Genomic DNA, 16,522 nt, shown 5'->3' with positions numbered 1-16,522 from the left:
ACAGGTGTGATGACAGGATGTATGTGTGCGTTTATTTATGTGAGACCTTTGAACTGTGGGATCTCTCCGGTGGGACTCTTGGGTAACCCTTTGTGGCAGGCGTCGCTGGTCAGAGCCACCGTCACTCCACAGCTCCCCAGCAGGAATCCAATCTGCTGACTGCCGGCATCCTGGAGAGAGACAGACGGATCAAACGTGATTAAACAGCTGGGTTGGGTTTGTAGTTAATCAATACGTGTTTCTGGGTCCTGCTTAGCTCCTCTGTTCTCTACAGGTGCAAAGTGGGAGGTGTTAGATTGGGTTTCCAGGGTTCTGGGTGTAAGCTTCAACACTGAGATTGACATGAAACTCTCTTGCTTGAATCATCCACACGACGATTTCTCTGTGGACTGAGGATTTGATACTTTTACAGTATTAATATAGAACCTAGACCTGCTTTATAATCAAACAGCACATGGACATCTGCCTTTATACTATATGGAGCTTTAATACAATTGGATTTTGCTTAAATCATTGAAACCTTCCCAGTGGAATTGTTAAATTTAGTTTGTAGAAATGGATTTCTCTTCCTGTGGGACGTCATCTGTGACTGAATGATGTTCAAACTAAAGCTCCAGGAGTCGGTCAGAAATGTACAGAGACCTAAGCAGGAAGTTCTATTTCTACCAGATTCATATTGTAACTAACACAAATAAAAGTTTCACTCAGTGAGCTGTAAACACTCACCACTCAACGTAGGAGTAGGCAGCTCTGTCCATTTAGTAACTGCATCATTTGATAATAATCTGCCAGATATTTTATGTGTTCTGCTCTCTAACATTAACATGCTGCTCTTCTCCAACTCAATATGAGCTTTCCATGATTTATTGTGTTTACAATCAGATGAAAACACGTCATTTTAATCTAAAATTTCTCTTTGGTATTGGGGATGATTTAAAAGGTGATTTTATTAGTTTATTATTGGGCTAGCTGATGATGTAACAGCAGAGCTCAGTAAGAATGGTTTTGGCAAATATGTCTATTACACATAACCCTTGGTCTTACTGTATTTTACTTGTGATATTTCAACATGTACCAGGTTCTAAAGGATCTTGTAGAGATATTATTTGGCTGAAGTTGCACAGAGACAGGTAAAAGGTGAAATTATACGGACCACCACTCGACTATAAAGGCAGACTAGTTTATAGTATAACTGTTGCAGAAACCCAAATAACTGGGGTGTAAGTAAAGAGATAAAGCCTTAAATATGCCTGAACAATGATATAACAGCAGATGATACATGAGATAGAACTTTGTTCAAAATGAAGTTATTTTAAACTTCAGAATATCCAGAAAATTGTCGAAATGAATGTGCATTTCCATGTGTTGGTGCATCAAGAGGAAACAGCTGGTGGAGCTAATTATCGAGTTGGTGCCATTAAACCACTGCAGAAGAAGAGAGCGCAACGACACAACAAAATAATAAAAGAGCTAAAAATCCTCAAACAAAAGAAAACAATGTGGAAAATGTGACATTTCTGTTCATGTACTGTATGAATTTTAGGAAGGTCACAGTCTCCTCATTGCTCCACACAGATGTGATGTTTTCATCTGGAGCAACTTTTCATCTCTTCAGTGGACGTTTAAGTCACATGCTTCGTGCACGTCATGGTTTATTTCTCCCATTCATTTATTTATTTATGTACTTTTCTATTGTTTTATTTAGACATGTATCTGTTTTTGTTATTTGTTGTTTTTTGTACATTTATTTTAGAGAAAAGTAAAAAGATTGAAAAGAAAATGAATTAAAAAAACGTTTTCTTAAGGTTGAAATCCACAGCGTCAAACTCAGACCTCCACTGACCCTGAGACACACGTCAGCCGTCCTGAGGACACGACAGCGCCCGGCGACAATCCATCCAAACTGTGACTCAGACAGATCCACAGCAGCAACAACAGACATTTGGTTGTGATTACGCCTCAGCAGAGCTCAGTGTGTTCTGTGCTGCGCCGTGACTCACGTCTTTAATACAATCCCCACAAACTGAGAATTAGCTTCACTGACTGGTGTGAATTAGCGCTGCGAGACTCTGCTGCATGTCCTCCTTTCAACTCACTAACACTGTTTGACATGAAGAAGAAGAAGAAAGAGAAGAAGAAGAAACTCCTCTGACCACTTGAGGGCCGACTGTTTCTCAATCACCTGAAAACACACAAGCTCTCCATCACTGTCTGTTTCCATCAGCTGCACTCTATCAGCAGCGTGCTGCTGCTGCTTCTCAGCCAGAACTCAGGGTTTATATATATAGAAATATATTCCTTCAAACACTGAAGAAATCAACATATAATTCTCAAAACTACAAACCATCAAAAACCACTGATCAAAAATCGACCCAACAGGATAATCTGACAACACAAAGTTTCTTCTCTGAGAACTACAACTTGTTTCTTTTAGATAATCGTGGAAGTAAAAGAAGATTATATGGCTGGTTGATCATTTTTAATACCAAAATGATGAAGTAAAATCATTAGTTGCCCACTCATTCAATCAGGAGTTTCTTTTATGCTATTGATTGTATTATTAGAAATGAATGTGAAGAAGTTCACTGTTCTCCTCATCCTGTTTATACTTAAAGACGAAGAGCTGCACACGGTTCGGATCTTTACGTGACTTTCCAGGTTTCTTGTGTCTGAGGATATCTATATGAGTAGTAGACACGTGTATGTATATCTCGTGGGTGTTTGTGATCGGATGTAATCATCAGTTGATATGTATCTTGACCAATCTGTGTTCATTCCTTTGTCCTTTGTTCTTGCTCTATACAAAGTTCAGCCTGACTGGAATGATCTGATCCTCTCTTCTGACATTACATATATATGGTCATTTGTATATAAGTCAGTGTTGACTTTTTCAATATCCGACCAAGACCGTGCCCAAAGTTTAACCGAGGGCTTATGTCGTCATGGTAACAGTTTATCAGATTGACAGGTTTTGTCTCATGGGGCTTAAGAATGTTGCAAAACACCTTCTACATAAAGTCAAAATGTTCTGTTTAATGTCCATGTAATGTCACCATCCTTCTTTTTTGATAGATTTAAAACTGATAAACATCATCCAATAAACAGCTGCCATTTTCATTTACATCGAATTTACATAAGAATCACTACTGAGTCGAGTTAGTATTGAACTAAACTGATCAAGTCCTAGTTGAGGTTGTGCACCCTGAAGAACACTTACCTTCCTGGTCAGTGGGACCTCTATCGGCACAGGGACGACCTCAGCCAGCAGGCAGCCGTAGAAGGCCGTCATGAAGGCAGCGGGGTCGTTGTTCGGGAAGACCAGCGCCACCTACAGGCAGAAGGAGACGGACATATCATTGTATATTGTATATCATTTTTTATGAGGTGGATGTGCAGGTGAGGTCAGAAAGCCATCTAGGGCGATTATTAAAACCTCACCTCAATGTAAAAAATTTACAAAATGAAAAAAAAGAAGAAGAAAAAATTTATAATAATAAAATAAGAATAAAAATGAGAAAAAGAAACAAGTCAAAAGAAACAGTAATAACATAATATATGCAGTGGAAGGGATACAAATATTTAAATTAATCCATCAACCAGATATACAAAGAAAATGAAACACAAGAACAAAAACACAGAGTGCTTATTAATGCTTCTTTTAATTTTCATTTATTTATTTATTTAAAACCTGCCTACCTCAGTTTAATATGTTAGCATATCATCACCCGTAATATCCCACAGAGAAATACTGGTAATGTGTGATGAGGTGCAGGTCTGGGTGGCAGGTAGATGATTTATGTTTACATGGATGACATCAGAGCCGATCTGCTCATCACTACTGTGGAGATGATTGTTTAACTACAGAATGAGCGGGAAAGGCCAAAGAGTCAGGAAAAAGAAAAAAAAAAAAAGAATTATATGGAAAATGTGCTCGCAGCATGTTCTTTGTGTGTGTTACTCCGAAAGATGTTCGCTGATATGAACTGACGCCACAGAGCCAGAAATTCATCCATGCAGATAATGGGTCTTATCAGAAAAGAATAAAAGCTGAATCTTTCAGGGGGCATCTGGTCAGCCCCTCTCTCTCTCTCTCTCTCTCTCTCTCTCTCTCTCTAACCTAAGCCACTCCTCCTGCCTTTCCTTCCTCTGTTTTCTTTTTCTAATTCCTCGACTCTCTGCTATGCTTTCCTCTCTACCTGTCAACCTGTGAGGCATCACTCTTTTTCTCTCCTCCATTTCATTCTCTCTCTCTCTCTCTCTCAGTTCATTTCTCTCCAGTTTAAACGGTTAAAAGTCACAATAACAATACTCCTCTGGCTCCGGCTGTCGGTGCAGAGGAATAAAAACTTTCATGTAAGGGAGTACTTTCTGCAGAAGCTCAGAAGTTGCAAAACTCCATGATACCCACAGAATCAGGTGATGCTGGCAGAGCTCACTCAAGTAAAAACAGAGGCCCTAGCATTTTAATTTCTACTGATGTAAGAACTCATCCTGTACATTTATCTGTACTCTCCTTGTAGTTGACTCATCTGACGATCATATCTACACCATGAAACCACCCGGGAAACATATTATCTGCCATCTTTCACACAGCACACGAACACAACAACCAGCTCCAGTGTGCTTCTGTATCGCCACAGCAGCAGACCATTTAACTCCGGCTCCGCCATGTTGGATCCAGTTCGGCTCCAGTTGCTGCTTGTGATGATAACGGTGAATCCCAGCTTAAGTGCTGCTTAATAGCTTCCATATACTGGACGAGACTGGATGTGTGTGTGTGTGTGTGTGTGTCTATGTGTGTGTGGCATGGGGTTGAAGCTATAAGCTAAGTGCACCTGAGTGAATGAGAGTGATGTCATGACCCTTTACCAGGACTAATGTTGACATGTGCAGGTCTCATTGGAGACGTTCAGGTTTCAGCTGCAGATGATGCCAGAGAGAGCGGAGGGGAGGAGCACGACGCTCTGTGCCACCGCGCTCAGCCTGACATTATTCACATTTCTAGACAATACCATTTTGATATCATCCTGTTGACTGGATGATAATATATGAAGCTTACACTGCTGTATGGACGCCATACCCCAATGTTGTGGTGGTATATTTTATTATATGCAGAAGGAACAGACATTTTCAGTCACAGAAAAGGAAACAGAAATAAGTTGGAAAACACTGACTATGCAGTTATTGTAGAAAAGAATAAAACGTTTTGCTAAAACACATTGTAAATAGTGTTTCCACTGCAAGTATTATTTTTTAAATCAATTTTTTTATTTGTTTTTTTTTTTGAGAATACAATTTTATTAACAGATTCATACCTACAGATAAAATAACCAGAGAGAAACATTGCTATGGATTTACTGTGGGGTTATAGTTCCTGCCTCTGGAACATGTCACTTTCCCCCATTTATTTTATACCAGTGTTTCCCAACCTGTGGGCCAGAGTCCACTGGTGGGCCGGAGAGGTATTGCAAATGGGCCGGCAAATCATTTGCAAAACAGTAAGTTACAATTTTGGTGAAAGATGAATATATATATGACTATATATATATATATATATATATATACATATAAAACATAAATAATGTTTTAAATGTTTTTTAAAAAAAAATTTCCTGGAATTGAGGCTGTGATGACACAATGATAGGAACTTTTATGTTGTTGCTGCTGGACCACATCATACACTTGTTTTCTATCTCAGTCTGACTGCATGCTAAAAGTTTACATCCATGGCAAAGACTGGAGCATCAAAGTGGATAGCTGGTTAGCAACAGGAAGAGTTAAAGGGAAAGAGAGTCCAAAGACAGAGAGCGAACAACAAGTGATCTCTCCTCCGTCAAACAAAAATAGAAAAACTGAGCATTCCCTGCTTTCAGTTCAATCCTGAATGTGTGTGCTCCGAGTCATGGTTTGGCCTCTGTCTTGTTACGGGGGTCAGATGTGGGCTGTAAACATTTTCAAATGGGCCATGAGTTGGAAAAAGTTGGAAACCACCGTTTTATACACAAATAAAACAATTAAACAAACGTTCAGTCTTCTACCTTGCAAACATTTTTGGTTCTCAAAGTCAAATCACATCCACAAAACCACGTCTGACTCTTCCCCGGACTCATTTCCCGAAACTGGTGTGAGCTTGTTTTACCACGGAATTACTAACGCTCTGATGTACGTTCATAAAATAAAAACTCCTGTATCATTTCTCAGTGTAATTAACTCCCCTCAGCTTTCTAAACACTCTCAGTAAAACTCATTTCTGTAATCACCCTGGAAGACACATTTGTCTGTCGAAATACACAACCAGGCTGTAATTTCTCTGCGTGTGCAACTTATTAAAGCTCCAGTAAAACTGTGAAAAAGACCAGTTTTTAAATTCACACTGAGGGGGAAGAATAAAGGACTCGTACAGTAGTTAAAACACACACCCTTCCGGCTGAGATACATAAAACACACTCACACACACACACACATACATACACACACATACACACACACTGGCCCGTGCCAGTCTGGACTTAGCCTCCAGTCGAGCGGGAAATTGAGCTTAAAATAAAGATGAAAGAGGGACAAGACGAAGGGGAACAGAGACAGTGGGGGTGTCACACAGCAGCAGTCGCATGTGGGACCGTTACTGAACCCTTTTCCATTTCAGCATCATCATCTCTTCACGTGTGGAGTGCCGGGGTAAAGAGGCCTTGAGTCTGATGTGATGATTGTACTGACAGAGAAGGAAGGACGGACAACACACGTCCATTTTTTTAAAGCGCTGAGTGACGGCCATGTGTCGGTCGCCAAGGATTCCTGGCCGGAACCCAGAAAAACCTTGAGAGGTGACGTTGAGAAACTGCTCGTCCCAGCTGCTCTGACTGTGTCAGAGAGTTTTTGGGCTCTGCTCTGTTAAATCCAGTTAAAACACAAACACTTTTGCATTCCACCTCTAGTGGCTTCCAGCCACGCAGACAGTTTTGACAGATCTGAGATTCCTACGTCCACCCCAATATAACAAGAAGAACAACTGAAACTGGAATTCTGTCTCTGTGATGACTGTAGATGCAGTTTTTAGCACTGATGATCATCCACAGTAATAATACCGACATATATAGGTACCACTTTACAATAAGACTACCCTTATAAAGGATTTATAAATGGTTTATAATTAGGTTATTCATTCGGTTGTTAACACTCAAACAAACGATTATAAACTAGTTATAACACAGTTTTTATACATTGATGCAGGCTCACTATTTGGCAAGATCAAGTTAATGTTTACTACTCAATAATCTTACTAATGAGTTTCTTCCATTTTTAACTGGTAACGCATTAATAAATGATGATAAATTTTACACTTTACAATAAGGCGCCTTTTACCAGGTATAAATGGTAGTAACCCATTAGTAAGATTAATGAGTAGTAATCATTAACTTGATGTATATTTATGATTTATAAAGTGTTTACAATCAAATGAATGACCTAATTATAAACCATTTATAAATCCTTTATAAGGGTCGTCTTATTGTAAAGTGGCACCCATATATATAATGTAGCTACATCCGCACTGTTCTATAAACACGTGACCGTATATAAATCAACTTGGAAAATATCAACTATTTCTTTGATCACTGTGAAAAACGTCTTGCCACCATCACAACAGGTGCATGACGTCTGAAAGTGATGTCAGCAGGACAGATCCCTACACACTTCTACTGATTGGTTGGGGTACAACAGAAGCACTGCTCCTCTTTCCAAACACAAACTGGATCATTTGAACTCAATGTCAGGCAGTTCAGGCCGATTAACAGATTATAGCAAAGAATAAGGCCTCAAAATCATCCAGACAAGCTGGTCAAGATGACCCTCCTCTCTGAAACCAGGTTTCAGAGTTTTGAGTTTTTCAAGTCAAAAAGACTTGAATGGCCTTACTTCTGAGTCTAAAGTCAAGACAAATCTTTATTTCATCAGATGTCAGACCAGCCAAGTAACACGTCTGTCGAGTAAGACCCTCACACCTCATGTTATCATATCATGCCAACTCTTGACTTTTCTTTTTGACTCTTGTGAATCTGTCAGTATCAGAGTTTTTTTTTTTTTACTCACCCGGTCACCAGGCCTGACAAGTGGTTCCTGTTTGGTTCCCAGTTTGTGCAGCAGGTTGTAGGCCACCTTCACACTCCTGGACCACAGTTTGCCTGCAGGTAGATAAACAGCATTATTACACACTGTAATACATACAGGCAGGAAACCTGAGGTTTGAAATGACTACATCCCAGATGTTTTTTATGAAAAACATAATGAAAGGATCAAAGGGTGAAATGTCGAGCAATTCATTTTGTGCCCTGTAAAAACATAAAACAGCTTTTCTAACAATAATGAAACAGAACAAAGGATGACATCATGAGTCCCCATATGCAAGAAATCACTGCACTGACATGAACGTTCATATTTCACCTTACAAGTGGACTGGTATGGATATAATCATACAGATTTGATAACACTGCACAAACCAAGCCCCCTCATGACTGTAACTGGACCCACATAATCCACATCGGTATATAATTACACAGATAAAGGGTTTCACTATATTGACAAATGTATTTGGTTATTATTAGGAAATGTGAACCAAAGTTTTACCTCTTTTGAACAAGAAACAACTCAAAAACAGGAAGCAGCTGAAGAAATGTTTTCACTTTACAGAAGGTGTATAATAACCGTTGCTTTAAATGTCTCCCTGTACATAATATTATCAAATCTTTCCCATCAGTTTCATTTTCCCTGCAGGGAGAAATCAGCTCTGTTCATTAATGAAGTAACACAACAATAGAATCAATTTCCACCCTTTGCCCCCCCCCCCCCCGCCTAATTCTGACTGACAGATGCAGATATTATGCATGAGCAACCCGGTGTGACTTCTTCATTGTTTTTCACGCTAAATGAGGTTTTTCTGATGTTTGTCAAACCTAATGAATTGAAGAAAAGGAGAGCTCGTGGATCCCAGGAGGAAAATGAAATGTTAGGAGAAAAAGTAAATTGCAAACAAAGGCAGAGCGACAGTGATTCGGTGACAGTAGGTGCGACTGCAGTTCATGAAAAAAATGATTGAATGAATGAATTCAGAGGTAAGAGACACAAAAAACATATAGAGGGGATTTTGGCATGTAGACTTTATTAGGCTTGCCAGGAGAGATTAGAAACCAATAGCTGCCTAAAATCTGCCTAGCGACTGCTTACAGGCTTTGACGTGGCGTTTGGTGGAAAAGTCAGTCATAGTAACTGAAACAAGCCATAATGATCAGTCATTTGCTTACATGCTTTAACAAAACATGCATTCAAATGTGCAGAGAAAGAATATTTTGTGATATAGATAAAAAAATATAATGATTTCTGCAAATACACAGCGCGTCCAGAAAAATGATTATAAAGACATCCTTGGAAAAGTTATTTCAAAACAATCAGGTGAAAGTATTACAAGTATTACAACTAGTACAACTATTCATCTTCATGTTTAAAGTGTATGTGTCCATTTTTCCAGATGGTGGGAATAAAAACACTTTGTAAGTTGTTATGGTTCACACCAGAGTCTGTGCAGCCACGTGCTGCTGACTTCTGCCTGATTCACTAAAACCTGCTGCCAGAGTGGTGAGTAAGGCAATAACAAAATGCAGACATGTATCCGGAGCATCTGGTCCCGCCCACGGTCGGTCCTAGCAGAGCAACACATCAACTGAGTTACATGTTAAATGCTAACTTTATTTATTACATATGGGGGATATTTACTCCTTTCCTCACCACAAACACAAAGCCAGAAGGTTGAGCCATTAAAATAAGAATTAAATAGAAATGAAGAACTGAGCAGGAGATCAGAGTAAATTATATTCAGACGCAAGTTTATAGTTTCCTGGCATGACATTTCCATACATTTGTTGAGTAGTGATTGGATCATGTCACAAACAGGTGCTCTGTTGTTTCTACATTCATATGGGTCTGCTGAGGTGAAACTACAGTGGTGCATCACTTTAAATGTTGCTGCAGCAAGGAATTGTGGGACGGCATTATCTCCTTTCCTTTCATAAAGGAAGCTCCAGTGTTTCCTACGCCTATCATATAGAGGATTCGACCAGCTCTCATCATGCCTGCTGCTGCTTAGATAACTCAGTTAGGAACCTTCCTAAGCAAAAACGACTTTCTGACCACAGCCTGGGCAGAACTAAGGCCGAACTAAGGCAGAACTAAGGCCGAACTAAGGCAGAACTAAGGCCGAACTAAGGCAGAACTAAGGCAGAACTAAGGCAGAACTAACTAACTAATAACATGCGTTATCTTGGTTCCATTATTTTTTGACTTGTGGCTCTTAAAAGCAAGTCATGACTTCCTGCTGTAGGTTGTGTATGTCTATGAGTAATTGTGGCATTTGAATAGATTTTAGTGAGACATCATCATTAATCATCTTATGATCCCTCATATTTTTAGGGATATAGCTATAACTTCAGGAAACACAGACTGCCTGACGGTCAACAGACTGATATCCATGGACTTCATCTTTTATGTGTAGGAGTGAGATGTACAGCAGTGACCCTGAAGCAATTTTAGGATGAAATAAGTTTGAGACGCCTGGTTCAAGGGCTCTTCAGCAGTAATGGCGGGCACACTGCAAGTGACAAGCAGCCGTCCTCCAGCTGGAAAACATGCTCGTCATCCTTCTTCAACAATCAGAGGAAGAGGATCCCTGCTGTCGTTTCTCTCCAGCTGAACTGTGTCCAAATCACAGAGCTGCAGCTCCAGATGTAATCAGGAGTGTGTCTGTGCAGATCTGGGGTCTGTTTTTTTTTTTTTTTTTTTTGGATGACGTTACTTTACCCGTGAAAGATTCACCCAGCAGGCTTTCTGTCCTCTGAAACCACGAAGAGAGGAAAAAGAGCACTGCCTAATCGTGTAGTTTAATTTAATGAAAGCGATATTCTGTTCTGAAATGAGATATTCTCCATTTGAGAGCAGCAGCTACTCTCACAAAATGACTCCAAGGACTAAACAGAGATCAAAACAGGTTCTTTGTGAGCAACAGTCGGTCACATACTGAGCACCTGATAACACGTCTCTGTGCTGAAGTAAAATTTTTGAAACATTTCAGATTACAGATATTTAGAAATAGGTTGTTTGGAGTCAGTTTGGTTTTGGGGCATGAAGCATCTTCAACCTTTGAGTCAAACTAATAAACAATTAGATCTGATAATCACCAGTGATGTTTAGCAATTAATTGCTTGCACCTATTTTTGTAGTATTTGGTCTATCCTAATGTACACTACTATATTACAATGTATTAAATCACAATGTAGCGTATAGTATTGTATCATGTAGTGTCATGGTATTAAATATTGTTTTATATATTGTATAGTACTATATCATATCATATTGTATGTATTGTTTCAAGTGGTAAAACCGAAGACTGTAAATAAAGATGAAGCTCAGAGTGAGCTGCGCCACCGTCGCCATCTTGGCGGTGCCTGACTCTGCCCCTAACTCCCAGCTAATCCAAAAGAGGTGGAGCTGAGACTTCGGTGCATGCCGGTTAGTGGCAAGCATAAGCTCACCCACCTGTCACTCAAAGAGGCAACACCTTCAATTATGTATAACTTAAAGCCTTAATAAAATGTAAACAGTTATATAGTTATATAAACAAGTCATGAAGGAGGAAATTAGCTCTAGAGACCAAAACAGTTTTTTGTACCAGGCTGTAAACATGTTTATTTCTGCTGTAAAGTTGGACATTTTAACATGCGAGTCTGTGGGGACTGACTCACTGTTGGAGCCAGACTCTAGTGGCCATTAGAGGAACTGCAGTTTTTGGCTTCATTTTTCAGCCTTGCTGGTTGCTGCTTGGGTAAAACACATACTCACGTTGGTTTTTCTTCAGTTTTAAAGGTATAATCTCTGCCTGTGACTCTATAGTAGTAAACAGTAACGTGGAAATGATGGTGGCTGGGGACAGATGTGAACTTGTGAGCTGGCTCTTGTGAGGTGTAAACTTGCTCGACCCTGGCGGTTTTTCGTTTCTAAAACAGGATTTGTAGTTTACAGGAAACACAAAAACAAAAGCAGACACACACCCGGATAATCAAAGAAAGAGAAAACACAACACACAGAACGTTGATCACTTTGTGTGTGCTCCACATGCTGTACACAAATCCAAGCAACTTTATCGATACCGTGATTTGTTGGGAGACAACACAGGCCGTGCTGTTTACAGAAGATCAAAGATCCCAGAGAAACTCTTCACTCGCTTGATTTTTTATTTTTTTTCCCCAAAACACAAATTTATTTCTCTCCTGCCAATTATGTGGGGTTATCTGCAGTGCAGCGTGCTGAGGGATGAGTTTAAGGACAGCGGGAGAATTCGGTATCATGAATTCTCTCTGTTCTCCGAGGGGCGGAGGACGACTCGACAGGAAGAAACAAAACAAGTTTGTCCTTGTCGGCCGACATCAAAGGGACGACACCACAGGAATGAAAGATAAAGGAAGATGGAGATGAGATTCAGACTCAGCACCCCCCACACACACACACAAACACACACATACACACACATACACACACACAAACACACACAGTCTCACCGTGTCGTTGTCTCTCTGGTGGAGGACTCCTGGGTGCTAGCTGAGGACATTTCACAGTCTGCTGAGCGCTCGTATTGCCTCATCATCATCTCCACACAAATCAGATTGTTTCACACACACACACACACACACACGCACGCGCTCCCGCACGCATACACACATGCAAACACACACACACACACACACACACATTGTATGCCTATTTGGAGAAAGGCGAGGCTGCTGCTCCAAGCTGCTGTCTATTCACTATTTATCCTTTGGGTTAACGATTGTGTGTGTATGTGTGTGTGTGTGTGTGTGTGTGTGTATGTGTGTGTGTGTGTGTGTGTGTGTGTGTGTGGGGGTGTGTGTGTGGGGGGGGGGCAGAGAGGGGTAATTAGCTAAATACTTTACAAATACTGCATTTCAAAGAGACTTTCTGCTTGGTGAAGCTGCCGCTGGTTGTGATCTGCGTGTGAAAAGTGCTCGGCAACAGTTTTTGTGAAATCAGCCCGTTCACTCAGATTTTACATTCGACGAGATAAAAAAGAATCTTAGTCAACTTTCTTCACTTCTTACATTCTTTTATACCTCCTTTTCTCTCATTCTCCCTTGCTTAAGTTTTAATTTTAGCTTTCCCCTATTTTTTATTGTCCATCTTTACGCTTTTCTTGTTTCCTTTTATTTCCTTCTTCCCTTTTTTCTTTATATTCTCTATCATTCCCTTACTTCTTTATTTCCCTCTTTTTCTTTTTGTCTTTCTTTTCTAACATTCACCTCCCTAACTTCTTTTCTCAGTGCATGATTTCTCAGTCGCCTTTTCTGGCCTTTATGGTTTCCGTCTAGCTTTTTTCTTTTGTGTTTTCCTTCTTCTTTTGCAGTCTTCTTTGTTATTCTTCTTTGCTTTTTTATTTTATTCCTTTCGCCTCCACTCTTTTCCCTTTTTTCTTCCCTACTTTCTAAAATTTCTCTTCTTCTTCAGCTGATTTAATACAGTGTTTTTTCTACTCTTCTTCTGTGACCGGAGCCAGCTCCAACTGGTTGATGAAAACTGGGAAATACAGCTGAGAGGAAAATCTACTCTTCTTCACTGTGAACAAAGACTTTTCTTTGTAATGAAGTATTTTTCTCTGTCATTCTGTAGTTTAAAGTACAAGATGTGAGTGCTTCTTCCACTTTGTTTGTTTGCTCGCCTGTGGGATGTACTCTATGTGAAGGGATGGGTCTGGAGTCCTCTCGGTATCACTTCATTCTCTCCGCTGTACAGCAGGGAGGTCCGACTCTAAATTCAACCCGAGAGAGGCAGCTCTGTTCAGAGCAGCTAAATCTCTTTACGCCCTGCGGACCAGAAGCCATTTTCTTTGCTGCCGTTCGGGAGATGGATAACTGGGATCTGCAGCCTTCAGCCGCAGGACAAGGGGTCGGACGTGGATTTAAATGGTGGCACTGAACCCGGGATGAGGACGTGATGTGATTCAGCTGCAGTCAATGTGTTTAGGGAGCTGAGCTGGGATGATAGGACTGCTGCAGGCGTGGCGGTTGATGTGCGTTTTGTATGATTTCATATCACTTTTTTATCATGGTGTGTTTGTCTTCTCACTTCTCACTTATTTTCATCTGTTTACTTTCTATTCTGATTGATCTACGGCTTAAAGGGGTTTACATTTTTTTGTTAGAGAAACTAACCAAGGTGGTGCCTTAATCTACAAGTCTTTCAAGTACTTGCAAGTATTTTCATTTCACCCTTCAAACTGGATGTTACTTTCAACTCTTTTGAGGCTCCTGGATTAAAATCCATCAGCTTTAAATGACCTTGTTCAGGACAACACCTTGTGGTTCTGTATAGACCACCTGGGCCTTTACACCTCATCACCTGGCCCAGGTCCGCACTTTACTAATAGTTCTTATTGAGGAAGTGCATGAGCAGACTATGGTGGATGAAGGCTTTGTTCGACAGCTCCAAAGCCACAAGCGCGAGCCATAGTTAGCTTTTATTATGAGGCAACCTCTAGCGGCTGTAGTAATCATGACATGAGCAAAGGAGGAAGTCAGGTGACGTTGTTCTGTAGCAGTGAAGTCTGAGTACTGAGGTTGGATTGACAAAACATTGGACTTTAAGAGAGAGACTGCTCTTGTTTCCTGTTTCGATCTGATGTTGTCAACGTTGTTTCCGCATTACTGTAACCATGACAACGAATTTCCTCTTTAACCTTAACAGAATACTTATTTTAACCCAAACCATGATCGCTTTTGCTAAACCTAACCAAGTTGTTTTTGAGCCTAAACACAAGCAAACCTTTACCACAGCACATCATAAAACGGTTCATTATTTATTTTTAAACAGTGATTTTTTAACACTGCAGTGGTTAGCGCTGTCGCCTCACAGCAAGAAGGTTCCGGGTTTGAGTCCCAGCTCGGCCGTGGGATCTTTCTGTGTGGAGTTTGCATGTTCTCCCCGTGCAAGTGTGGGTTCTCTCCGGGTACTCCGGCTTCCTCCCACAGTCCAAAGACATGCAAATGGGGACTAGGCTAATTGGATACTCTAAATTGACCATAGGTGTGGCTGTGAGTGTGAATGGTTGTCTGTCTCTATGTGTTTGCCCTGCGATGGACTGGCGACCTGTACCCCGCCTCTCACTCGAAAAGATGCTGGGATAGGCTCCAGCCCCCCCCCGCGACCCTACTAGAGGATAAGCGGTAGAAAATGGATGGATGGATGGATTTTTTAACATTTTATCTGTGGTGTACCTCCTGCCACCATAAGGGGTTGTATTTGAGTGTCAGGGACAAACAGCCTATACTTGAGTGAGAGCAAACTAAGATTAAAATGAAAGCATCTAAATTCATTGCCCATGTTATTGAAGCCAAAACTTCTATCAAGTAAATGACAAAAACCTAAAGTAAGGAGCGAAATCCTCCAGTCCTGTCGCAACAAAAGTTTTCAGAGTGTCACCTGCAGAGACTGAGCTGTGAGTCGCTCAGGATATATTCTTCAAGTAAATAATTCATTTACAAACATATTCTGAGAATCTGGTCCTTTGGGATAATAAAGTTTCCTTCTCTCTCCAGCAGAGCAGCTTTTCTTGAAAGCATCTTTTTCACACTTTGCAAATGTGCTTAGCGCTCTGTCTGGCTGCCATTAGTGGAATTATGCTCACGCAGCGGGTGTTAAACATTGTTTGGTGCTTCAGTTAATCAGCTTGGGGAAGCCACCATATGTGCACAGAAATGGGATGCAATTCAGACAAAACCCCCGCTGTATTCATATTGTACAAAAGCAATTTTTACTACTGGTTGGTATGTTATGGCAATATATTGAGAAGTGGTTGACTCTGATTGATTTAAGCTTCAGAAAAGTGATGTGAGTGTGTGTGTACAGTGTGTGTGCTGGAAGCATTTATTATTGATGGTTGGTCACAGATCACAACCATCAGGCTTAGATTCACATTTCGGACCCATAATATTTTCATATTAGAGACTAATTATCAACCACAGCCCCAATTTCTCTACCAATTAGCCAGCCAAGAAAAATTTATGAAGACATGATGTAATTTTTCATCACAAACTCTTCATCTTCACACATTCACACCCTCACACACACACACATACACAAAACAACTCAAAAAATGTCAAATACAGAAAGCTGGGATTGAACATCTGGTCAGATTTCTGGTCTTGTTTGCACTCTGTGATAAGATAGTTCAGAATCTCAATCAAAATGTAGACAATGTTAATAAGGCTAAGTTCTTGTAAAGCTGATTGTGTTCAGGCATTCAACATGTGGGACATTTGGCTTCTTTCGTCAGGCAATAAAATGAGTTTTTACAGAAAAACGTGGTTATATTTGTCCAAAAAGTCTTGTTTTCCTGTTGGTATCCAAACTATGGCATCATATTGGAACTTTTCAAATATTTGGCATTAGGCAGTACTGTCACCATTAATCT

The 16,522-nt window shown here is 40.3% G+C and overlaps 1 protein-coding gene across 11 annotated transcripts in view; it reads right to left on the bottom strand.

Annotated features, from left to right (window-relative positions):
* LOC130178837 (disco-interacting protein 2 homolog C) overlaps positions 1-16,522 on the bottom strand; it is a 204,267-nt gene that overhangs the window by 38,966 nt on the left and 148,779 nt on the right. For all 11 annotated transcript variants that reach the window (XM_056391367.1, XM_056391372.1, XM_056391365.1 and 8 more), the window contains 3 exons: positions 8,089-8,180; positions 3,218-3,328; positions 47-170 (listed from right to left, as the gene is read on the bottom strand). In XM_056391367.1, the coding sequence (XP_056247342.1) occupies positions 47-170; positions 3,218-3,328; positions 8,089-8,180 (327 nt within the window). The remainder of the gene's footprint in view (positions 1-46; positions 171-3,217; positions 3,329-8,088; positions 8,181-16,522) is intronic.

This window comes from Seriola aureovittata, chromosome 12 (assembly GCF_021018895.1).
Source record: "Seriola aureovittata isolate HTS-2021-v1 ecotype China chromosome 12, ASM2101889v1, whole genome shotgun sequence".
Taxonomy (NCBI): domain Eukaryota; kingdom Metazoa; phylum Chordata; class Actinopteri; order Carangiformes; family Carangidae; genus Seriola; species Seriola aureovittata.
Note: the sequence above shows the minus strand (reverse complement) of the source record. Positions and strands in the feature narration are given on the sequence as shown.